Raw genomic sequence first — 25462 nt, 5'->3', positions numbered from 1 at the left:
CTATGTTAGGTCACAGATACCTGCGATTACAACACCTCATTTTTACTTTTTTGTGTTCTAGTGTGTAACTAGGTGGCGCTATACATGAAATGAGTGGTTATGGAATGGGTTGACATGCCCCTTGAGATCAACATACAAAAAAAAAAGGTCCTCCTGAACCTTATGGTTCTCGAGATATTCACAGAAATCTGTGTCTGCCCTACCCTCATTTCGGGGGGTCCAGTCCAGCGGGGGGGCTACAGATCAAAACGAAAAACGATGGTTCCATGCTATCCATGTGGGGTTACATGCCCACCAAGTTTTGTGTAACCCAGTCTTTCAGTGTCCCGGGAATCCTTGACGGAAATTTGGACATGCGAAAAAGAAAAAAAAAGAAAAGAAAAAAAAAAAAAATCTGACTAAACCTATATGACCGCCGCTTCTCTGCGCGGCGGTCATAATAAAACATTTTCTTTTTATTTTGCTACATTTCAAAAGTGTAATGTGTTTACCTGTATGGCTATGGGCAGCATCAGACCCTGAGGGTTGCAGTAGAGCAGGACCAGGGGAGCGGTGAGGTACTGCTGCCTGCCAGCAACTACATTTCCCACAAGCCCATCCAACATCTTGTAGTCACACAGGAAGATGTTCCCTTTCTGAGCGGTTTAGGTGTAGTGGAGAAACAATACATAGACAGTAAATATAGAAAAGAGTTTAGCATCAGACATAACATGAACTAGTTTCACAAAGATGAAAAAACAACATATTTGTGTTGGTCTCTTTTTTCTACAAACATTCATGATTGAAGCTACACTTCAATCAGTCCAGTCAAAGGGGCCTTTGTTGGCCATGCTACCTTTCCAGCAACTTGGATTAATCATTGGATTATTGGATTCATGCTTTTTATGCTTATGCGTTTATGCTTAAAAAAAGAGAAATATTTCCTATCAAAAAGCCTTTCAGCAAATTTAATGTAATTAGATATTTTCAGTTAATTTGCTTAATACTATACTATGCTCAAATCTACTGATTTTTCCCCCAAGCTAGACTGTTGACCAATGCGTTGCCTACCGCTATCTCTGCCTTCAAGGTGGTTTCTCCTAGAAGGCCTTTGACCATCTCCTCGGTGACGAGGAAGTTCTCGGGTAGCTTTGAGCAGCGTTGGATCAGCATGGGGTTTAGGCCATTCAGGAACTGGTAGCCAAAGAACTCGTCCTCGTCCCAGTGGTCCTCAACGTATTCTGCAAAGCATTCCATGTAATAACATTTGCAACAGATACAGCCAGTGCTATGTTCTCATTATGCAATTCTGAATAGCACGTCCAAGTACGATGATTACCAATGGTTTTGTTTGTGATGTCACAAAGGTTCATGCGCAGCTGGTCGATGCTTTCCCAGGATTCTCTGTTGTCAGCTAATCCATTGAGCTTCAGATAAATTAACCTACACACACACACACACACAATAATGATCTATAATTATGACCGCCGCGCAGCGAAGCGAATAGGTTTAGGCAGATTTTTTTTTTTTTTTTTCGCATGCCCAAATTTCCGTCAAGGATTCCCGGGACACTGAAAGACCGCATACACAGGCACATACACAGGCACACACACAAGCATGCACACACACACACACACACACACACACACACACATAACATAAACATGTACATGCACACATGGACACAATTCAAGAATTTCTCAGAATTATGAACAGGCAAGATGGAGGTGGGGTTGTATAAAATTAATTTTTACATGTGAAATCTATGAACTAATCATGTTTTGGTACTTGTTGTCTAGCAGATACCAGTGAGAATTGAGTGTGGATAATGCAATTTAGTGAGACAGTTAGAATCATATAGGCCTTTCAGCGTGATTTATTTTTGTGGAAAAAATGTGCTGGAATGGGCGGCGGTCATATTTTGTACCGCTCTGCGGTACATCTAGTTATAATTGTGAGTGTATTTGTAGTAATATATATATATAAAATATGTATATATAAAATATATATTATTACTAATGTAGAAGGAGGCAGCACACCCATCCACAATCAGAATGTAAGAAAAGGATGGGTTAACAAAACACAACACTCACTGCGTTCTTGCCGTATAGGAGAACTCTGTCTCCTTCGAGAAAGAGAATTGGAGTTTCTCTGGCAGAAGCATGGCAGATTCGTAATTGATAATCCGGGGCAGGTTCTCAGCATACACACTCCACCTGTAAAAGGAATATACAGGAGAAATGCAACGGGTGCTTTAAAGGAACCATGTAAGATTGTGGCCAAAACTGGTACTGCAATCACTTTCAAATTACTCTAGAGCGGTGTATCCCCTCCCCACCCCCCCTGACTCGAGGTTGCCAACCCGGATGCCGAAACACTACTGACTTTGTGATTAGTAGATAGGTGGAGGGTGGCGCATCAGGCCAAAACACAATATGACATGACAAAACACAACATCAACATCAGTTGAGTGCTGCAACTTCACTTTTTAAATGACAATATCCTGGCCGGACTACTGTTGTGAGTGATATAAGTATTTGAAATGAACATGATTTCTTAATATCTAGTGACATATCAGGGCCATTTTATGATTAATTACATCTTACATACGGTTCCTTTAACTTAACACCACACAGACACAATGTCACACACAGTTAGTTTTGGTGTGTTGCTCACATACCTAATTAACTTCTGTCGTCCTTCTAGCTGACTCGTCCTTGTCTTTTGGGCAACTGGGTTGGTGTCCTGGAACACAAGCAAAGCTGAAATAGAAATGTAATCCCATTATGAAGGTCAATGTTAACTGACTGACTGCTTTGTCCAAGTTTTGACTGAATGAAGGTGTTACATTTGTGTGAATGACATAGACTAGAGCCAGAAAGAGTAACTGTTCACTATTGTGCTTTTTTCCCCTTCTTTTTGTTTTAATACAGAAATCTGTTTTCTTACAAACACACAAAATGTGTGTCTGTGTGTGTACCCTTGAATCTGTAAACTCATGATAGATAGATAGAACTGCTTTAATCTACTGGATTATTCAGAAGATTTGATTCCTAATGTAACTTGACTTGTAAAGTGGAATCAAATAAAGTATATAAAATGTGTTTACACAGAACATTTGTGAATTGAGGCCATGCCCTGAAACAGGAGTGCCTACCTTTGGCAGGTCTTAACACAACAGTCTCATCGCTGCCAAGCCAGCGGTAACAAGGAAACAAAATGGCATCCCCTTAGGCGTCTTCACAGTGATCTTATCACAAAACCATTGGTTGTCAAGGCCCAAAAATGCCTGGGTGCGGAGCTTTAAATAGATGAGTTCGCCTAGGGACGATTCACTCTCCAACGTAATTGTTCGCTCCTGTATAAACATGGAAATGGAATATTAAAGTAAATATTTGAAGAGTTTGTTTACAAAAAAACAGATAAAAGACAGATAAACATAGAAAATCATGTCTTTTTTGATTAAGCAGAATTAATCTAGTCAAAATTACTTCCGTTTGGTTGATATTACTTGAAATGCAAAGTTTCAAATATTATTTTTTAACTAAGATGCACTCATTTCATTGAAAATGCATTTACAAATAAAAATCTGTGCTTGTTAGAGTTGCTGCAGCAAGAGCATCCAGACAGCTATAATGCTACACTCTGCGGGGCATCTTTAAAATCATGCCCCAGAGTTTTTCATTTCTTTTGCTTTAAATGCACTTACCGATCCTTTGGTAAAGCCAAACGACAAAAAGCGCTTGTGTAGATTCTCCTCCTGGCTCTCAGCATCAGCACCACGCAGCTGGACGTAGACGTAGCTCGTGGTGCCAGAAAAGGGGCGGGTTCCTGTGCGCACCGTCACTGTGTAGCTCGCCATGGCTATTCTGCATAGGAGTGGACACAGATTACTTAAAGAAGACAACTAACATGATGAAGACACTAAATGACAGAGAGAGTATGTGTGTATGCATGTGTGTGTGTGTGTGTGTGTGTGAGAGAGAGAGAGATACATAGAGAGAGAGAGAGTCTCTTTCCTCATTCTCACACAAAGTTGCTGTTGCAAGATGCATGCCAACATTTGATACTAAATTAAGCAGCAGAAAGAGTAATCTGTGGTTTCCAAAACAAATCTTCTCTCACACTCACAGACGTGTGTACATTTGAAATTGGATGGGAGTATTTTTCCTTGCTGATATCCTGATGTTATTGTGCCATGCACAGTGCCCCAAAATGATGTGTGTGAATGCGGAGAGAGTAAATGTTGTACTTACACTGTATGTGCTGCTTAAAATGTCCCATTTTACAGTGAACTTGTGTTCCCTTTCCTATCTTCATGTTAGTGTGCATTTTGGTAAGCGATTAGATTTCTTACCTCTGTTTCAGGCAGGCAGAGAGACATACAGACGGACAAACGGACAAACAGACTCACCAGAGTTACAGACAGAGGAAGAGACTCACCTTTGGAAATATCTTTCTCTCGTTCAAAAAGAATGTGTGCTGTTGTGGAGTACACGCAGACCAAGAGGAAGAGATGCCCTCTGAGAAGAGCTCTGGACATGCAGCTTAATATGGTGTGTTCATTGGGAAATTTGGCTTTGTGTAAACCACATAGGAAGTTGTGCAATAAACTGCCCTCTTGACTTACAGCAGTGAGAGTGTGTGGAGTCTCCTCCTATTCTTGTGTGTGTGTTTATTTTCTTTACTTTGAAAGAAACCTGTCATGCAAAGTACTTATTTACAGTTTACATTATACATCAGAATCTCAGTATAATCTCTCCACACATATTAGTAAATCCTTCTCACAGATAATAAAGAATGCCCACTCTCAGGTTAACACACACACACCTTTACTTGACCAACTTCAACGGTGTGCATTCCTGCGCTTACACACACACCACTTGCATCACTTTACCCAATCCTTACACAGTGACTTGTATCAACACAAGCAACACAAAGACAAATCATAGTCACTATAGGACATCTTCCCAAATTCTTCATAATACTCATGTGAAACCACATTGTACGATAAGGCATATTATGCATACAAGCTTCTCATTTTGAAAGCCATTGAACAGCTTTATCCATGATCTCATTTTCAGTTATATTTACTTTGGTCTTCAGTTATATTTACTTATGATTTGATATTCACTTACTATGTATTGACAAGGCTGTTACAGTAATAAAAAATAAATCTTTTTAAATGGCCACACTATTTTCCACATTTTGGGGGCTCAGATAGATGTAGGGAAACTCCAGCTTCTTGTTCCGCTCCTCAATAAGATCAGACAGCTCTCTCAGATCCTTCTGAAAATCTGCAATGATCTTGCAAGGGACCTCTTCATCAAACAGATCTTCTGGGAAACTTCCCAATATGTGCTGGAATTTTTAGAGTGTGGTGTAAAACAAAAAAAAAAGTTCTTAATAAACAAGTCGATAATGACATTTATGACATAAAAAGCAATAGACATAAAAATGTAAACAATAGTTAATATTATATCAGTCCCAGCAGCAACACTATATGCTAAGGCAACAGTTTGCAAAATGTCTGATATGATTAAAGATTTTCTTGGAACATAATCAACATAGTTTGTTTTTGTTATAATGTAACAATAAGACAATGGAAACCACCGTCATGCAATATAATATAATGGAACACACACAAGAAAGATATTCAGAATTTTAAAAAGATGGATTTTTTTCACTTTTGTTAAATTGAATTTGCAGTTTCAGTGAAAACATGCAGTTTGATTATGAACAAAAACTCACCTGATCTGAAAATGTTTTGCTCAGCAGGCTGAGGACAGCCATGGCATTCACTGTCGTACCTATATCAGGTAAAGTCTCCAGAATAGTGTCCATTGTGGTCTGGCCTTTCTCCTTGGGAGGGGGCTTTCTGAGGGCAGTGGGGTAGTTGGGCATCCAGCCTCCAAAGTCAAACTGCATGGGCCAATTGGATGCAAGAGCGATAAGACAAAGTCAAACTGCATGGGCCAATTGGATGCAAGAGCGTTAAGACAAAGTCAAACTGCATGGGCCAATTGGATGCAAGAGCGTTAAGACACGAAAGTTAAAAAAAGGAAAATTGAATGTAGTTGTTGTTAAATGACCTGTCCGCCAAAGTCCAAATGAGGCATACAGTACATGTCACATTTGGGTCAGATATTTAAAACAAGGAAGTCCAGTGCACCACTATTGTAAGTTATAACATGGACAGTGTGTATGGCCTGTGTTTGTGGTAGGGAGGTTTTCCTTTGGCAGTTGGGGCCTCTGAGCTTATGTGTTATGGGTTCAGGTGTTGAGCATCTTTGCATAATGTTGATTCATAAAATAATATTGCTTGGTTTGGAGAGTGGTAAGGAAGCATAAAGGGAGGTTTTCCATTTCAGCAATTAGCCCCTAGAGGCCGTAGGTTACACTGACTTTAGAACAGCTTATAGTGTTGTTAGTCATGACACGCAAGCAGAGTGCCTAAAATCCCCCTTAGCTGTTCTAAAATCAGTGCAACCTACAGACTTGAGTGGCTTATTGCTTGTCTAAACCTTTTACACATATCTGGCAAGATTTCATAAAATAAAGTAGCCTTTTTTTTCCCATGCTGCCTCACGCACACAATTTTATTCACGCTGCTAGGCAGCCTAGATTCTATGGACTTCGTTTTCACCTCAACAAAGGAACCAATCACAGAATGGAGGGGGGACAGCAAGACGATGACGTGGTTATGAGCTACGTACAGACACATTTGATAGACATTCGTAGCACCCAATAAACGGCTCTGGGCATTCGTAAACCACGTTTCAAATAAGAGAAAATGTACATGTAGTTCCCAGACGAAAATGTATATGTAGTTCCCAGGCCCCATCTCAATGAGATGAGGTTTGGCGTTAGCCAGGCTAAAAATAAAGGCACAGCGACAAGAAATGTCACGATGTATTCATAATCATTCTTATTTCCTCTATCAGAAAGGTTGCAAAGCAACGTTAAGACACACCTACTCTAACTTATGTATGAATTTGTGGTAGCACAGTATAATATAGAACAAAATTCGGTCAAGGTGTATGTTGGTGTTGGATTTTACATCGGCATCAAACGCAATTCAGCCAATCATAATCAAGGACCGGAACTATCCGTTTTAGAATTTCCATCATGGCCTCTGAGCTTATGTGTAGAGCATATTTGCATTATGTTGATTCATAAATGTCACAATCCTGCCATTCGTACACGGAGGTGGTTCCAAATGGTCCATGTGGCGCCATACTTGAAAATGGTGTATGCTAACATGCCATAGCTAATCTGCACGATCTTGACCCCCAGTTTTGTACCATATGCTTTTGTTCTCTTCCCCTCACCCAGGGATGGATTACTGCATGGGCCTACCGGGCCCAGGCCCAGGGGCCCAAGGGGTCAGGGGGCCCTGAAGCCCAAGCCTTTGCATGGAATCATTGCCTCAATATCAACAAATCAGGATGTAGGTAGAGATGCACCGATTGCAATTTTCTGGGCCGATACCGATTTCCGATTTTTCATAGAGTTTGACCTGCTGATACCGATTTTAGCCGATTCCGATTTCATTTCTTCTAACCATTTTAGCACACACACAAATAGCTATTTTCTATCTTTTCTTTGATAGAACATGTTAATATAGACATGTAATCAACTTATCAATAATGAAATGGCTGTTAAAAAAAATGGAACTGGTGAGCAGACAGATTCTTCTTCAAGTTAGCGGCAGTGACGGGCGGTGATGAGCGATGTTTACTTAGCCTAATGAAGTGACAGCTTAGTAAATTCCACGCAGTAGGCCAATGGCAAAGCACAGCGTTTGCTGCATAGAAAAACTGAGTAGCCTATTAGCGCTTTCTTTGTAGCCCTGAGTGTTGGCCTGGTTGCTAGCTTCTTCAAACCTTGCAAACTCAGCTGGGTGTTGTTACAATTGTGTCGCACAAGTGCATTTGACCGGGATAAAATCGGCATGTCTCAGACTGACCGGCCGGTCGTCGGTCATGGCCGATCACGTGAAAATCGGCCGATTCCCATTTTCCTGTTTGGTCCAGAAGCACGGCATCGAGAGTAAACACTTCTTACAATACCTGCAAATTAAATCATCTATCCTAGGAAAAATTAACATCCAGACAGCTAACCTTGACATTCCCCCACCAATCTCAGAGCTGCTTAATATTCCCTCTCCCAAAAAAAACTCTCCCAAATTTACAAAATGATATCTCGTTCAGAAAAACAATTGGCCTGCCATATCACAAATGGGAATCAGACTTATCAATTACTCCCGGTGCCGACTTCTGGACCAAAATGTGCAAAAACATCTACCTCATGACAAAGAATAGTAATCTACAACTAATACAATACAAGGTTCTTCACAGATTCCACTTCACTGCACATAAATTGGCAAAATGGGGTTTGGCTCGGATCTTTGCACTCACTGCACACAAAATAACCCAGATACATACATTCATGCGGTTTGGCATTGCACTCCAATCAACCACTTCTGGGTGAGTGTCACAAAATCTCTCTTCCATCTTTGGCTGTCACATCCCAGCATCCCTTCCTTATGCATACTTGGTGATACATCCACAGTCAATTTAAGCAACTCCTGCAATAAAACACTGCTGGTAGCTGACTATCGCCAAGAAAACAATCCTCATGAACTGGAAATCTAAGAAAAAGCTCACATCACTCATTGGAAAAACTTGTTAACAGACTATATATCATTAGAAAACCTATCAACTACAAACTTAATCAATACTCAGGATACAACCTCTCCTTGGTACCCCTTTATCACCTACTTACAGTCCTGACCCTCTTTGCCTGAGTTCCATCTCCACACGATCATAACACACTTCATCAACAGATACACATATCATCGAACAGGCAGGGGAGGGTAGCTGGAACTATTATTATTAGTAGTAGTAGTAGTAGTAGTAGTAGTAGTAGTAGTAGTAGTAGTAGTAGTAATATAAATGGCATCCCCTTCTTTCCCTCCCCCTTTTATTTACATTCTCTGATAACTTTACTAATTTCACTCTTTCTCTCTGCCTCTCCCATCGTTATTCTGCCGGGGCCCCATTGGATGGCTTGGGAGACTCGGTCCTGGCGGGTCGCTGTGTGGTTTTGGCATTGGTTGGGTCCTGTGGGTTATCTATTGGCCCTGGGCCCCGGTGTGCACCCTCCTCATACCTCATGCACACGCCTTGTCCTGGAAGCACACAGCACGCTTTACTCTCTTTTAATGCACTACATGTTAGGTGACATACATAAACAAAAACTACAAAACAGGCTAGGGTAAGAGTGGAGTGCAGGTAGATGCCTCATCAGGGTGTCTATCTGCATGCCTCACTTATTTTAATGCACACATTGTTGAGGCATACATCTTACACAGGGTAAGTGTGGTGTGCATGGGGAAATCCTGACAGATATTCACCATACATGCCCACTTCTTTTAATGCTACACTCTAGATAGACCCCTCAACCTAGCCATTCACATACTGTACATATTTAGGTCAAGAGTGGCGTGTTGGGTGAAGGTCTGGGGGCGAGGTGTGGTTGGTCGTGGTAGTGGGGGATGTGTGCATATGCTGGGGGCCTGGGGCGATGGGTGGCACGCAGGTCCTCCCCTCTGTCAGCTCGTCGCAGTATAACTGCAGGGGCTGGGTGGAACTGTGGCCATTAATGGGTGCCCAGGTTGGCATGTACATGTCACATTTGGGTCAGACATTTAAAACAAAATTTAAAACAAGGAAGTCCAGTGCACTACTATCCTAAGTTATAACATGGACAGTGTGTATGGCCTGTGTTTATGGTAGGGAGGTTTTCCTTTGCCCATTGGGGTCTCTGAGCTCATGTGTTATGGACTAAGGTGTTGATCATCTTTGCATAATGTTGATTCATAAAATAACATTGCTTGGTTTGGAGAGTGGTCAGGAAGCATAAAGGGAGGTTTTCCATTTCAGCAATAAGCCCCTAGAGGCCGTAGGTTACACTGACTTTAGAAAAGCTTACTGTAGTAGCGTTGTTAGTCACGACATGCAAGCAGAGTGCCTAAAACCCCCCTTAGCTGTTCTAATTAATATTTTATATCCTAATAAAGCTGTTCTTGAATTTCCCCTTGGGGATCAATAAAGTATCTATCTATCTATCTATCTATCTATCTATCTATCTAATGAAAAGAAAAGGAAGGCACAGTTTTTATAGCCATACATGCGTGTTCACTTTTGGCTCCTTGGCTATCAATTTGGTAACGATAACGGGCTATTTGACGTCTTTAGAACACTAAACATGTCAAATGTTGAGTTACTCCAGTCTACATTATTTGACGTTAATCACTCCTAAAGTTAGGCCTAACTGATGGCTAAATAACCAAAAATTGTTTGCACCTCCAAATGGACGGTGACGTAGGTCTGTGACGCGAGTTTGTGTGAAAGAATAGAACAAAATTCGGTCAAGGTGTATGTTGGTGCTGGATTTTACAACGGCATCAAACGCGATTCAGCTAATCATAATTAAGGACCGGAACAATCCGTTTTAGAATTTCCATTGTGGCCTCTGAGCTTATGTGTAGAGCATCTTCGCATAATGTTGATTCATAAATGTCACGATCCTGCCCTGGATCTCTAGATCCAGGTTCATGTTTCTTGTGTATCATGTGTACTGTATTATGTTCCTGCCCTGTATTGATGTCTTTGGATTTTGTCATGTCTCCTGCTCCTTCCTTCTTTCCTTCTCTAACTCTAACTGGAAATCAAACAGGTGTCTGATTGCTGGCAAGTGTTGTCCATAGACAGTAAACGTGTTGCCACCCGCAATATGGCGGCCGCGTTTACGTATGCCACCTAATAGAACTCGAGCCCAATGCGCTATCTAGCTTTCTATTATCTATGGTTGAGATGTCCTGCTCACTCACGCATCACTTTTAAGAGACATCAATTACTGATGATGCGGCGCAGCACCTCTTAGGCTAGAACAAACAGACACGCAAATTGCAGAGAATATGAGCTTATACCAAAGCCTAAAAATGTCATATGAACATAGACTCTTCCTACTTATTGATCCTGATAATGAGATAATGTTTGATAGTTCTGGAGACATGGATGAATAGTTATTATACAATGTGGAGGTATTTAAGGATTAAGTCCCGCCCTCCATACAAATGAATGGTGGAGGCTAGGCTAGTAAATCCAGCCATTTCATAGTCAACACCATATTGAACAATGGGGCTAGGATCCAGCGCCAGTCGGCTCTGACAGCATTTCCAAAGCTGGAAATGACGCATGGACCAATGTTGATTTTTATTGGATGTTCTGTGAAAAGAGAATCTTCCTCCAGTTCACAGGCTGGCGATAATGCACATACCTTGCCACCTAACAAGAAGAAGAAAAAGTTGCTCAGGAACGCGCTTGGAGTCCGAGTGGAGTCGCCCTTTTGGCTGTAGCCAAAGTCCTTTTAGGCAAGTCCCCCCTCTTGGCGGCTATATTGCAACACTTTTTGGGCACTTATCTGGCATCTATTTCGGCAGAAATGCGCTTGCGCAAGGCTTTACGACACTAATCTCGCTCCAGCGGCGAGATCACAACACATGATTGGCACAATGTCTTCACAACACACCACATTATTGACTCAATGTATTCATAACACAGCACGTGATTGGCTCAATGTATTCAAATGTCGACGTTTTGCCGCAGAAAGGGTGTGATCTGTGTAGACAACTGTGTTACAAACTAACCCCATGCATTTCTATGGAGGATTTTTTGAGCAAACCAACATGCACAGCCATGAGAGCTCGTGCTCAACACGGACTTTTGTGCACAGAGCTGGTTCCAAATGTTCCATGCGGCGCCATACTTGAAAATGGCGTATGCTAACATGCCAAAGCTAATCTGCACACTCTTGACAATGTCTGCATGCATGTTCTGTACCATGTGCTTTCGTTCCTTGTCTCTGCCCCTCACCTAAGCTATGTTCCCTAATTATTGCCTTAATTGCTTTCCACCTGTGCCCTGTTAGTCTTGTTAAGTGTTGTGTATTTAAACCCTGTCTTGTGTGTTTTGCTGGATTATTTCGTCTCTTGTCAGGTTCATGCCATGTTCTTGTCTATTATGCTATTGTCAGTCTAAGAGTTTGTATTCTCATTAAGTTTTCTGTAAAGTTTATGTGTGAAAGAAGACACGTTAAAATCTAGTTTAATACCACTTCGGTTCCACTGAATCTACGTTTGGGTCCAATCAGCTATCCTGGCCTACTGGCCCTGACAATAAAAGACAACAAGGCAATGGCCTGCTCTATCTCAAATCAATGGGGGCTTTCTGAATGCAATAGATTAACTAGGCATCCAACTGCTAGTGTTAAACTGAAAAGGGTCGGCCTGGGTTTGATTCTGAACACACTGGTGAGAGCCCATGGCGCTTTTGGACAAAAGTGTACTAAATCTCAGTTCACTTTAAAAGGGGCGATCATTTTATTGATGATGTACTGTATGTGGTGGAATATGCTGCTCTTTGTGCCATTGAATTGCCCCTTGGGGATGATTTGAATTTAATTTACCTGTCCATTGTTGACAGCAGCATGTTGAGCGGATGCAGTGAAGATCACCATGGTAACAAACTTGATGAGATCGCTCACTGTCTGAAAAGACTCAGGTATGCCTGTGGAGGATTAAGACATTGACATGTAAATAAAAAATCTGCACAAAACACAAAACAACTCCATCAGCATAAAAGTGCATTCACATCTGTGAAACATCAGATGACGACAAAATGAACTGAACTCCATGCAGTCATGACAGCACAAGGAAATTGGCGGCCATTGATCCGTGTGTGTTCTGACATTCTAAATTCCTGATGAAATACCATGAAATTCCCCAGTTTTGACCATGAAAGTGTTGGGTGACATTTACTAAAATATATTTGAAAATATATTTTAGAGTTAGGTCTTTTTTATTTGTTATTTTTTATTCCTAAAAGACAGTATTACTGCACACACCTGTGTTGCTCCTTTCCAGGAATCCATTGGTGAAAATCTCTCTGATCCAGCTCTGCAGTTCTGTGTCCTTCTGCACATGCTCATCAGATGTGTAGTAATGTTGCAAGACTCCTGTTACATACCTGCAGATGACCACATGATTCAGTGTCTTATATAGTTGCAAAACAAATGTCTGTATACCTGAGGTCATTGTGGTCATCTTTTTTTTAAACACGCACACACACACACACACACACACACACACACACACACACACACACACACACACATATAAGGGGGGGGGGGTACAATCTGCAACCCTACTCTGACTTTCCAATGGTAAGCATACTTGTAGATGATGTTCCACAGTTGTATGCCGTCATCTCTGTAGTAGTAGTTGGGGACGTCCTCCAGGCCTCTCTCAGAGATGTTCTCAGGCAGACAGAGGGAGCTGTAGGTCAGGGAGGAGGTTCCACGCTTCAGCAACTCGGACAATGACTCTCCACCAATGCCGGCATTCTAGGATTATACATAATGAAAGGATAAAGTATAAAATACCACAGTTTACCTAACATCATAATCAAATATTAGATGAAACTAAAATGATCCTTGTATACAAATATACTTGTATAGTATATCTCTATTGCTGCTGTCGGATGGAAACCTAGTAAGTCCTTACTTGTGTTTTTTGTTTTGTTTTTTCGATGCATTGTTGAAATATTTTCACAAAACAAGTTTTTTTCCTGAAAATGAATGAATTTGGACATACAAGGTTTCCACCCGACAGCAGGGATCATATCAACATCTATTTTTTACGGTTTCATTATGTAAAGCTGTATGCGTACCAAGGTAATGGATCCATCGTCGGAAATCAAGCGACTTCTTGCCAGGATGTTGATGTGGAGTGTGTAGCGGGTGTGGGGAACGAGGAGCTACAAGGAAAACAATAAAGAGAATGTTTAGCATGTGGTATACAGACAGTTGCTAAAGGCACATTAAAATAATAATATACTTGGAACTAATTAGATAGATAGATTCAGAGAGTACTAACAGCATCTCCGAATTCAAATGATCAGCCCATTTGATGCTCTATTTTTCTGATCATTCTTGGATATTTTTTGTTCTTCCTGGAACACTGAATTGTTTGGTAACAGGCCTCACACCAGCTAATGCACGTGAGATTTTACAGGCGCGTAGCAAGCGTGGGGGATGTGGGTGTTACAACGTACACACTTTTGCTGGAACACGATTCTATCCCCAACACTTTTTGTCAGATTAAATTTAAAGTAAAATATGGAAATAAACGCTCCCCTAAAGAGTTGGAACCGTATCTATAACGCACACACAGAGACACAAATAGGTCTGTTGATTTGATTGAACGGTCATCCAGCCAATCACATCAAGTTAGAACCAGAGCCGCTCTGATCAAATTCAAAGTGTGCGTCTTTCAAGTCTGTGCTGCTGCTTGGGTTTGCATTGTAACGTCTGCAGTGAGCAGATTTCAGATAGAATTGAAATTGTTACCGCATTATGCTAATTTAGTAAACCAAAATTCACTGTCTGACGGACAGTTTTTGTCACAATGCAGGGAGTCAAAGTGAAAGCGGGGTGCGTGCACCAAGGCACCTGTTTCTGCAGGAAAACCTTTGGCTACTGTTCTCAAAGCATTATGCTTTCTCATGATCTGCAGCTTTTCTCAAACTATGGGCCTCCTCAACAATTAACCTAATGGTCCACGGAGCCGCGAAATTAAGTTATGCCCGGTGCTTCACACGTCTGCTCATTTGCAGCATACTTATTCATTTGGTGTCATCAACTATATACAGTAGACATAGCCCAGTCAGCACACATACAGTACGTCTCCAAGACGCTTGGAAAGGAACAGCTTAATTACATCGCGTTCCATTGATTTAGAACGTCTTATTTTATCTGATCTTACAAACGGCGGCGTCAAGACACATTTGAGTTCTACATCGGAGATAGAACGCTTATGAGCGCTCATGCAATGTGTGCGTCCCTGCAGCAAGTGAAACTGTAGCCTAACGTGGGCTAGCAGCAACAATAGTCTAAACAACAACGTGGCTTCCTGTAACTATCAATGGAAAAATGCATAGAAACTGCTAATCATAATCTTTAAATTGATATTAATTAAGCTGGCTATATGCAACACAATTTATTTATATTCCCTTTGCATATGTTTGGGTAGACTTCAAACGTTTTTGAATTTAAGCTTACAGTTCTGTGTCCTTTACATTTATTTAATAGGTATTAGTGATACCTCGAAATTAGGCTGCTGTCTGTTAGGCAATTTATTGTAGCCTGCTAACCCATATGCACAAAACATAATTTCTGAAATGATATCTTGATTTATAACATGAGATATGTCTCCATGTAGGGTAGTGTCAAATAGTGAAGTGATAGCAGGTAGATCATGTAGGCCTACATGTCACATGAGCCACACATATGAGGGGCGCTGCTTCTTCTGTCCCTCCCAAACTGCATTAAAATGGTGTTTTTAGCAATCAGAATTCCACTTTTTTTTTCGGGGGAGAAACTCCCGGACACCAATATAGTCCTCACCCCTCTTAGAAAATACTTACAACGTCCCTGTAGGGAGTTTTTATAATTTGGCCAGATTGTTTCATTTTCCTATCCCACAACCCCCACACTTTTAAAAAGCTTGATACGCCTCTGGATTACACCCGCAGATTCAATACCTTGAAAAGAGGGTGCGGGGATGGGAGGTTCCGCAATGTTGCCATGGCAAACACCTCAGACAGCAGGTGAGTTCTCAGCAGGTGAGAGTCGAGCTCTTGCATGCTGAACTCTGCTGCCCGCACAAAGATCTTAGCCAGCAGCCAGTCATGCTTGGGGTCGGTGGGCAGGAAGATGGGGGTTTGATGGGGTCCAGCCATTTGACCTAACTGTGGAGAAATGACAAATCCATGAAACTAGAACAGTGTGACGTTTATACACAGTGCAAACAAACTGTTTTAAACTCTAAAAGATTAGATGTTTTTTTGGTCTTGCCTATTTCTCCTAAACATACTTGAGGTCAATTTCTCCTAAACAATTGAGCTCAGTGGATACCAAACCAAAACAGGCTTTGACTGTAACATGAATTAAAAATATAGCTGCAAGCAGCAATGCGGGGGCCAAGCAGTGCGCTATAGCAGGAATGGCATCGCCATGCCATGAGCAAGCACTCACAGCAAGTTTGATTGCCATTGGTTAAAGAATGGCTGAGAAATAAGCTTATTTACTTTGTTACAGCGCCCCTAGAGGCCAAATTACACCAATGTCCTTGTGCGCTCTCACAATCAGCTACCATGTCCCTCTACCAAGTTTGGACTTCATACACCAAAGTGTTGCTGAGATGTGAGCTCAATTTCTTTATTACAGCACCCTTAGAGGTCAAATGAGACCACTTTCCTTGCATGTCCTCACAATCAGCTAATATGTCCATGTATCAAGTTTGGACTTCATCCAACGAAGCGTTGCTGAGATATGAGCCCACTTCTTGTATTACAGCGCCCCCCTATAGAGGCCAAATGATGCCAATTTCCTACTGTGTCCTCACAATGAGGTACCAAGTCCCTGTACCAAGTTTGGACTTCATACATCAAAGCGTTGCTAAGATAGGAGCTCACTTCCAGTATTGCAGCGCCCCCTATAGAGGCCAAATGATTCCAATTTCCTAGTGCGTCATCATAATCAGGTAACAGGTCCTTATACCAAGTTTGGACTTTTTACTCCGAAGCGTTGCTGAGATACAAGCTCACTTCCTGTATTACAGCGCCCCCTATAGAGGCCACATGATGCCAATTTCGTAGTGCTTCCTCACAATCAGATACCAAGTCCCTGTACCAAGTTTGGACTTCATACATTAAAGCATAGCCGAGATGTTAGCCCACTTCCTGTAAGGCGGCATTGTCGCCATGTGTGATTGGCTGTCACGGGCAAATAAACTTGAAATTAAAAAATCTGACAAGTATCGTTTGTGCGGCTAGGTCTGAAGATCATCTCCGCCAAGTTTTGTAAAAAAAAAATCGGATGAAATTTGTAACCGCTGAAACTTTTCGTAGTGTTTGGACCAAATCCAATATGGCGGAGGTCCAATATGGCGGAAAGTGATGGGATAGGGGTCGATGAACTCGGGATGTTCCAAGGATTAAGACGCTACCTCAATTGTGAAAATCAGACAAAAGAGTCAAGGATCACGCACATGAACGCATGTCCAGCATTGAACTGGTGGTGGCGCTAGAGTGTTCAATGTATATGCATAAAAATTGCTGTGAGTGATTGGGACAGTGTCCTGACTAATGGTATCGAGTTTTGTTATGTTTACTCAAAGCGTCACGGAGATGTTAGTCCACTTCCTGTTTGGTGGCTTCATCACCATATTTGATTGGCTGTCACGGGCAAACAAAAATCTAATTGAAAAATCTGACAAGTATCGTTTGTGCGGCTCGGGCAGAAGATCATCTCCGCCAAGTTCTGTGAAAATCGGATGAAATTTGTAACCTCTGAAACTTTTCGTAGAGTTTGGACTAAATCCAATATGGCGGAGGTCCAATATGGCGGAAAGTGACGTAATAGGAGTCATTGAACTTAGGTCAGTCCAGGGATTCCAACAGTGCCTGATTTGTGAAAATCGGATACACCGTTCAATGGTCACATGCGTTAATGCAATCCAGTTTTGACCCATTGGTGGCGCTAGAGTGTTGGGCATAGAGTTCTGTAAATTGGTGAGAGTGATCATGGGACAGTGCTGAATCAGTGTACCAAATTTCATAACTTTAGACCCAGCGATTCAATTTTCGGCCAGATTTTGACCTGTTGGTGGCGCTAGATGGCTGGGTTTAGAGGTCCGTAAATAAGTGTGAGTGGTCAGTGGAGTGTCCCGAAACTTTCTGCCAAAAAATCTGAACTTTTTAGCCAGGCGTTCTATGGGCTGCCATAGACTCCAATGGCAGACTAATAATAATAGGAAAAGCTAGTAACTCAATGGGTGCCTTCGCAGCTTCGCTGCTTGGCCCCCAATGAATAACAATTTAATTCAGTGTCCACTTCTATTTCTAGTGCATGTATGCATTCCTCCATTTTGGTCACTAGAAAAACATCACAACATTTTGAAATAATACATTTTCTTTTTATTTTGCTACATTTCAAAAGTGTAATGTGTTTACCTGTATGGCGATGGGCAGCATCTGTCCCTGAGGGTTGCAGTAGAGCAGGACCAGGGGAGCGGTGAGGTACTGCTGCCTGCCAGCAACTACATTTCCCACAAGCCCATCCAACATCTTGTAGTCACACAGGAAGATGTTCCCTTTCTGAGTGGTTTAGGTGTAGTGGAGGGCAAACAATACATAGACAGTAAATATAAAAAAGAGTTTAGCCTCAGACATAACATGAACTAACTTCACACAGATGAAAAAAAAAACATATTTGTGTTTTTCTACAAACATTCATGATTGAAGCTACACTTCAAAGTTTAACGTGTCCCAAAACAGCTGTCAATTAATCACCAAACGTCAAGAGGGTTGAGTCTGAATGACACCGAGTTTTAGACACTGAGTTTTTGAAGTTAAGAAATATTTTCGTAATAAAAATGGTCATTTAACCAATAAAGGCTGAACAAATGTAGGCCTACAGTAAAACTGTAGGCTGTACAGTACATGCAACCCAGCAGAAGACTATTATAGGCTATTGGCAAATCATTGAGCATCATTCACACATTGTATTCTGCACAGTCTCTACACGTGGAGCGCTAATGTGTCTAGGCATACTGTAAATCATTCAAAATGTGTGAAAGTCATTAGGCTGGAAGCGTGTCTACTGTCAGTGACTAATGCGAGAAGCGGGTTCTGTGTTGTAGGCTATGCATTTTTCCGACACTTGGCTGCAAGCTCCCCTCCCCCACCCCCTTCTTTCACACGTATCCAGTCTTGCAGTTTGCGCAAGTAGCCTAAATAGGCCTATATAAATAAATTAAGGACATACAATCCTTAAAGCTTAACGTAGCCTACATGTAGATTAATGTCCCAAAACGTCAACAAGTCGTTTTATGCGCTCATTATATATGGATTTCTATGAAACGTCACGAAAACATGCGTGCGCAACCAAGAGGCAGAAAGCACCATAGAACAGCATAGAGCAATGCAAAAGAGCAAAAGAATAAAATTATTTTTTGTGCTGACAACTGCACCAATTCGAAATCACGATGGTTAGAGAATGTTAAATATGTTCAATATCCCAAACGGAATGCATGTCTTCGCCAAAAATGACAAAATACGATGTTATGTTGATAATGCAAATGAACGGCATACTTTAAAATATAGTCGGAAATGAGATGTTATCATCATTGAGACAACAGGGGTATACAATAAAATCTGATTGTAGCTTACAGCAGCCGCCTATTTAGGTTAAGTTTATAACGTTGTGGACGGCCACCAAGAGTCTTCTGCCCCACGGCTGCGGCACAGTCTTGAGTGACCGGATTCGTTTTCCTTTGTCATATGAATGCTGTCATTTTGTTAACATTACTGTTAAGGAGATGCTGTAGGCAAAGGCTATATTTCAACCTCGTTAGTGTCAGAACTATTCACAAGGTTTCTGGGCAGCATTTTTATGTTCTGTTAGCAAGCGAACTAGCCTACTGCCAGCTGACGAAGCTCTCATTTTAGAACATTACTGAGAGACAGGCACTATACAATCAAGAAACCTTGCCACTGAATCCAAAACTATGTTTAACATTATGTACAAAGCTTAGGCTACAGTGGATTAGCATGTTGCAGGGGCTGCTAAAACAGAGAAACGCACTGAAAACTTCGGCCAATCACAGCCCTTGCTGTCGAATCGCCGTCGGTTCGACCGTTGAATGCCACAGCGGACTATGCTGCCCCCAAGCGGCTGCAGTTGTACTTACATGTCACCCAGCTGCGTGAATCACCATGATCGTGAATGAAGTGTCAATTTTTAACGGGGACCCTCTGTATAATGGGGTCTTTATTGGGCCATGCTACCTTTCCACCAACTTTAATGAATATTGGACCAATGTTCTTTTTATTCATGGCCTGTACATTTTAAAGAAAGAGAAATGTTTCCTATCAATGGGCTTTTCAGCAAATTAAATGTAATTAGATAGTATTCTCAGTTAATTTGCACAAGGCTATACTGTGCTCAAATCTACTGATTCTTTCCTAAGCAAGACTGTTGACCAATGCGTTGCCTACCGCTATCTCTGCCTCCAAGGTGGTTTCTCCTAGAAGGCCTTTGACCATCTCCTCTGTGACGAGGAAATTCTCGGGTAGCTTTGAGCAGCGCTGGATCAGCATGGGGTTTAGGCCATTCAGGAACTGGTAGCCAAAGAACTCGTCCTCGTCCCAGTGGTCCTCAACGTATTCTGCAATGCATTCCATGTCAGAACATTTGAAACAGGTAGGCCTACAGCCAGTGCTATGTTCTCATTATGCAATTCTGAATAACAACGAGTACCAATGGTTTTGTTTGTGATGTCACAAAGGATCATATGCAGCTGGTCGATGCTTTCCCAGGATTCTCTGTTGTCAGCTAATCCATTGAACTTCAGATAAATTAACCTATACATACACACACACACACACACACACACACACACACAATGATCCATAATTACAATTGACAATTGTGAGCGTCTTTGTAGTTATAAAATATATATTATTACTAATGTTGAAGGAGGCAGCACACCCATCCACAATCAGAATGTAAGAAAAATATAAAAATATAGAAAAAGTAAAAAAAAACACTTAGACACTTACTGCTTTCCTGCCGTATAAGAGAACTCTGTTTCCTTCGAGAAAGAGAATTGAAGTTCCTCTGGCAAAAGAAGGCAAGATTCGTAGTTGATAATCCGGGGCAGGCTTTCAGCATACACACTCCACCTGTAAAAGGAATATACAGGAGAAATGGAAAGGGTATTTTAACTTAGACGCTTTGCTGTCACACACAGTTAGTTTTGGTGTATTGCCCACATACCTAATTAACTTCTGCCGTCCTTCTAGCTGACTCTTCCTTGTCTTTTGGGCAACTGGGTTGGTGTCCTGGAACACAAGCAAAGCTGAAATAGAAATGTAATACCATTATGAAGGTCAATATTAACTGACTGTTTTGTCCAAATTGTGACTGAATGAAGTTGTTACATGTGTGTGAATGACATAGACTAGAGCCAGAAAGACTAAGGACTCACTAATGTGCCCCTTCTTTCTGTTTTTATACAGAAAACTGTTCTGTTATATATGAATTGGACCCTGAAACAGGAGTGCCTACCTTTGGCAGGTCTTAACACAACAGTCTCATCGCTGCCAAGCCAACGGTAACAAGGAAACAAAATGGCATCCCCCTTAGGCGTCTTCACAGTGATCTTATCACAAAACCATTGGTTGTCAAGGCCCAAAAATGCCTGGGTGCGGAGCTTTAAATAGATGAGTTCGCCCAGGGACGATTCACTCTCCAACGCAATTGTTCGCTCCTGTATAAACATATGACGATGAAGTATTAAAATAAATATATGAAGAGTATGTTTGCAAAAACAGAAACAGATAAACATTGAAAATCATTTTCATCAAACTATTGTAGTTTTTTTTCTTTTATGTGATTTCTGCTTTAAATGCACTTACTGATCCTTTGGTAAAGCCAAACGACAAAAAGCGCTTGTGTAGATTCTCCTCCTGGCTCTCAGTGTCAGCACCACGCAGTTGGACGTAAACGTAGCTCGTGGTGCCAGAAAAGGGGCGGGTTCCTGTGTGTGCCGTCATTGTGTAGCTCGCCATGGCTATTCTGCAAATGAGTGGACACAGATTACTTAGACACACAGATTACTTAGAGAAGACAACCAACATGATGAAGACACTAAAAATAATTCCAAGGAGAGAGAGAGAGAGAGAGAGACTCTATTCTCATTCGCTCACAATGTTGCTGTTGTAAAATGCTTGACAACATTTGATAAATTGAGCAGTAAAGAGCAATCTGTGGTTGCCAAAACAAATCTTTTCTCACAGACGTGTGTTCATTGGGATAGGAGTATTTTTCCCCGTTTATATCCTGATGGTATTGTGTTGTGCACAATGCCCCACAATGATGTGTGTGAATGCTGGTACGAGTGTAAATGTGGTACTTATGTGCTGCTTAAAATGTCCCATTTTAGAGTGTACTCACGTTCCCATCTTCATGTTAGTGTGTATTTTGCCTAGCAAGATGTCTTGCCTTTGTTTCAGGCAGGCAGGCAGAGAGACAGACAGAGAGACAGAAAGACAAACAGACAGACAGAGTTACAGACAGAGGAAGAGACTTACCTTTGTAAATATCTTTCTCTCGTTAAAAGAGAATGTGTGCTGTTGTGGAGTACACACAGACCAAGAGGAAGAGATGCCCTCTGAGAAGATATCTGCACATGCAGCTTAAAAAACTCCCCTTCTTAAATACTCAAGCACCACATACCTACCTGCCTACCTCTCAACGATTGTGTAATATAAAACTTTTTGACAGTTCTTGAACCGGTTAAACAGGATTGACCCTTTGTACCATCTTCCCAAACCAGGCTGTGTTAAGGGCTCAGTCTGATTTTTCTTTGTGTAGCAATACCAGAACTTTCATTGACTGGGCAAAGATGTAGCAATACCGGAATTTTTTTTTTTTTTTTTTTTTTTTTTATTTATTTATTTCTTTGCAACAATGACAGAGTGCACACTGAATAGATAGGTGGGGGGATTTGTATTTGTAGTGCCCTCCAGAATTGTTGCCACCTTTGGTAAAGTTGACTAAAAACAGGTATGAAAAATAACTTTTGGTGATTTATTTTAATCTCACAATGAAAACAATAAGGAAAAATCCAACCTTGAAGGGAAGCAAATTCTGAGCATTCTGAGAAAAAGGAAAATCTCAAAGAAATAAATATGTTTTTGTTTTTCAAAAACATGTTACCCATAATTGGCACCCCTGCTTGCAATACCTTCTTAAGCCTCCCTCTGGCAATAAAACAACTCATAATATTCTCATATGACACCCCATAAAGTTGGAGCATACAAACCAAGAGATTTAAAAGGAGCACTCAAGCCACCATGGACCTTAAGCACACTATCAATGTCTCTGTACATTGTCTCAATCATGTCCCTAAACCCAGGGTTAAAGCCAAAGGTTTTGTAGTTTGCCACTCTATCAAAACTTTTTGCTGGTCTAAAGAGATCAGACCAGCTTTGATATTGGTAAGGTGAGAGAAATCCAAGAAATGGATCTGGCGTTCATGTGCCTCTACAGACACTTCAGGCAGAGACTTTCTAATGAGGAGACACAGCACTCAAAAAATCCTCCATATAAATGTATGGGGCTAGTTTGTAACGTTGTCTACACATATACCACCCCTTCCTGAATACATTGAGCCAATCATATGGTGTGTTGTGAAGACATCATGCCAATCATGTGATCTCCTGTTTCACATGTGTTCATGTGATCTCGCCGCTGGAGCAAGATTGGTGTGAAGCCTTGCGCACGCGCATTTCTACCGAAATGGATGTCCGACGAGTGCCCAAAAAGCCTTGTCAAATGGCCGCCGAGTGGAGGGACTTGCCTAAAAGGACTTTGGTAATAGTTTCTATTATTTTATTTGATCGATTACATTTCTTGAGGTTCTTTTCGTGATCAAAGTGTAACTGACATAAATATGCTGTTACTGTTGTCCTCTTCACTGTTGTTTGGTGACTGTGACACTGCAGCTCAGAGGAGAATCTGGCGTTGCGTCTGGACTTTGACATCCCGTTGGCTGAGAGGGACTTCCTGGAGAAGAGGAAGGCGGTGGTGGGGCATGCTCTGCAAAAGCTGCTAGGGCTCAGCTCACCTCCTCAGACAGATAAGGGTGTGTGTGTGTGTGTGAGAGAGTGTGAGAGAGAGAGAGAAATAAGGGAGTAAACCAGAGGGAGAGGGGGGTGGGGGGTGGGGTGCATTGAAGGGAAGATACAGATCAGAGTTAGGTTTCTTGCCAAGTAGGTTTTTTGCATACAATGAATTTGTCTTGTTTGTGTAGATCAAATTAGCCAGAGATGACATTTTTATTTTGCTTGATAATCACTTTTGTTCATAAATGGATAGAGGCTTTAATTTTTCCAACTCTACAAACCAAGTGGAACATTAAAAACAAGAATGCTCTTTTGGGGGCTAAGGAAGGGGGAAAGGCACGCACGCACACACACATGCACGCACACACACAAACACGCCCATGGAGAGATGACTCACCTCAATGTGCAAATCATCTAGGAACAGATTGAAAGGGTCTAGAGAGAGAGAGAGAGACAGAGAGAGAGATAATAGAGGACAACAGGTGTGTAGTTATTACACTTGTCTCCAGGACTGACAATGGCAGACGTACAAATATGCCGACAAAAATGTATGAACAGTACAAAAGTAATTTTGCTGCACTGTTCCTATTTCATGGTAGAAATGGCTGTACTGTTTAGAACCGTTTTGGAAGCCTATTGACCAAAGATTCTAGAACAGAGCTCCGCTCTAGAATCTTTGCTATTGACACATATCCTTCCAGGTCCCGCTGGTGGGTGTGGTTTGCTCGGGGGGCGGGACCAGGGCGATGACTGGCACCTTTGGGAGTCTGAAGGTTTGGGTCTCCAAACTATGGGCATCCTGGATGCTGTCAGCTACATCACCAGTCTTGGGAGCCATATGGTGAGAGACCAGCCCCTCAGACAAGATAAGACGACACACACACACACACACACACCTAGCCCCTCATACAAGATTAGACGACACACACACACACACACACACACACACACCTCACTCACACATCTCTGACTTTCAGTGCAGTGTGACCTTTTCTGAAATGCTCTGTGTGTGTGTGTGTGTGAGAGAGAGAGATAGAGATAGAGAGAGAGAGAGAGAGAGAGAGATATATAGTGTGAATATACCACATCATAACCAGTCTTACCTGTATGATTTCCATATAATGTTCTGTCACATATAACATGGCATTATTGCATGTTACAGGGCCATGTCCACGCTCTACGATACTTCCGATTGGTCGCAAAAGGACATAAGTGTGGTCACCGAGCCCATGAAGGTTGAGATGATTAAGAGGTACCAGGACATCATGTCTACTGAGCAGCTCCGTGGCTACAGGGAGGAGATGGATCTGAGGGAGAAGGAGGGGGTTCCAGTCACCTACATCGACATGTGGGGTCTGGCCATCTAACACCTCATCTATGGCAAGGTGCTGAATACAGTCAAGTCAATTCAAGTCAAGTTTATTTAAATAGCACAGGGGTCATTCAGTGTGCTTTACATAAGCAATGGCCCAGAGAAATGGTGCATAAAAGCACAGAAATAGAAACAGAAACAGAAAGCAACAAAACCATAAAAAGGCACGGTTTTACATTACACACACACACACACGCATACACATACACACACACACGCATACACACGCACACACACACACCCACACACGCATACACACACACACACACACATACATCCCTCTTTCTCTGTC

General features: G+C 41.7%; 4 protein-coding genes across 5 annotated transcripts in view; 1 reads left to right on the top strand and 3 right to left on the bottom strand.

Annotated features, from left to right (window-relative positions):
• Positions 1-3207, bottom strand: part of LOC125298123 (polyunsaturated fatty acid lipoxygenase ALOX15B-like) — a 38876-nt gene extending 35669 nt beyond the window's left edge. The window contains exons 1-6 of the mRNA XM_048248818.1: positions 3137-3207; positions 2660-2724; positions 2073-2195; positions 1319-1422; positions 1051-1220; positions 492-635 (exon numbers count right to left, since the gene is read on the bottom strand). Of these exons, the coding sequence (XP_048104775.1) occupies positions 492-635; positions 1051-1220; positions 1319-1422; positions 2073-2143 (489 nt within the window). The 5' untranslated portion in view covers positions 2144-2195; positions 2660-2724; positions 3137-3207. The remainder of the gene's footprint in view (positions 1-491; positions 636-1050; positions 1221-1318; positions 1423-2072; positions 2196-2659; positions 2725-3136) is intronic.
• LOC125298155 (histone H3-like) overlaps positions 1-25462 on the bottom strand; it is a 781614-nt gene that overhangs the window by 43635 nt on the left and 712517 nt on the right. The window lies entirely within an intron of this gene.
• Positions 4795-22351, bottom strand: LOC125298108 (polyunsaturated fatty acid lipoxygenase ALOX15B-like). Of its 2 annotated transcripts, XM_048248790.1 has the most exons (15): positions 22263-22351; positions 21588-21747; positions 21238-21439; positions 20947-21028; positions 20730-20852; positions 20428-20531; positions 20166-20335; positions 18120-18263; positions 15648-15854; positions 13776-13862; positions 13280-13449; positions 12952-13073; positions 12514-12614; positions 5731-5901; positions 4795-5340 (listed from the first exon to the last, which is right to left on the bottom strand). In XM_048248790.1, exons 2-15 carry the CDS (start codon positions 21738-21740, stop codon positions 5161-5163), a joined length of 2016 nt encoding a protein of 671 aa, XP_048104747.1. In that variant the 5' UTR covers positions 21741-21747; positions 22263-22351; the 3' UTR covers positions 4795-5160. The 2 variants fall into 2 exon arrangements, with proteins under 2 accessions (XP_048104747.1, XP_048104748.1); XM_048248791.1 differs by lacking the exons at positions 4795-5340; positions 5731-5901 and adding an exon at positions 9133-9172.
• On the top strand, positions 23510-25407 carry LOC125298177 (cytosolic phospholipase A2 beta-like). The gene is made up of 4 exons (XM_048248894.1): positions 23510-23547; positions 23679-23818; positions 24500-24639; positions 24961-25407. The coding sequence occupies exons 3-4, from the start codon at positions 24545-24547 to the stop codon at positions 25163-25165; spliced, it is 300 nt and encodes a 99-aa protein (XP_048104851.1). The 5' UTR covers positions 23510-23547; positions 23679-23818; positions 24500-24544; the 3' UTR covers positions 25166-25407.

This window comes from Alosa alosa, chromosome 7, assembly GCF_017589495.1.
Source record: "Alosa alosa isolate M-15738 ecotype Scorff River chromosome 7, AALO_Geno_1.1, whole genome shotgun sequence".
Taxonomy (NCBI): Eukaryota; Metazoa; Chordata; class Actinopteri; order Clupeiformes; family Clupeidae; genus Alosa; species Alosa alosa.
The sequence above is the reverse complement of the archived record's forward strand: the minus strand, read 5'-3'. Positions and strand labels throughout refer to the sequence as shown.

Bases quoted from the DNA above. Each gene is read 5' to 3' on its own strand.
- LOC125298177 (XM_048248894.1), top strand. From the start codon at position 24,545: ATGACTGGCACCTTTGGGAGTCTGAAGGTTTGGGTCTCCAAACTATGG. The intron at 24,640-24,960 runs GTGAGAGACCAG...TGCATGTTACAG, and splicing joins CCAGTCTTGGGAGCCATATG to GGCCATGTCCACGCTCTACG.
- LOC125298108 (XM_048248790.1), bottom strand. From the start codon at position 21,740: ATGGCGAGCTACACAATGACGGCACACACAGGAACCCGCCCCTTTTCT. The intron at 20,532-20,729 runs GTAAGTGTCTAA...GTGTATGTATAG, and splicing joins TCTTATACGGCAGGAAAGCA to GTTAATTTATCTGAAGTTCA. The intron at 15,855-18,119 runs GTAAACACATTA...ATTTCTCCACAG, and splicing joins TGCTGCCCATCGCCATACAG to TTAGGTCAAATGGCTGGACC.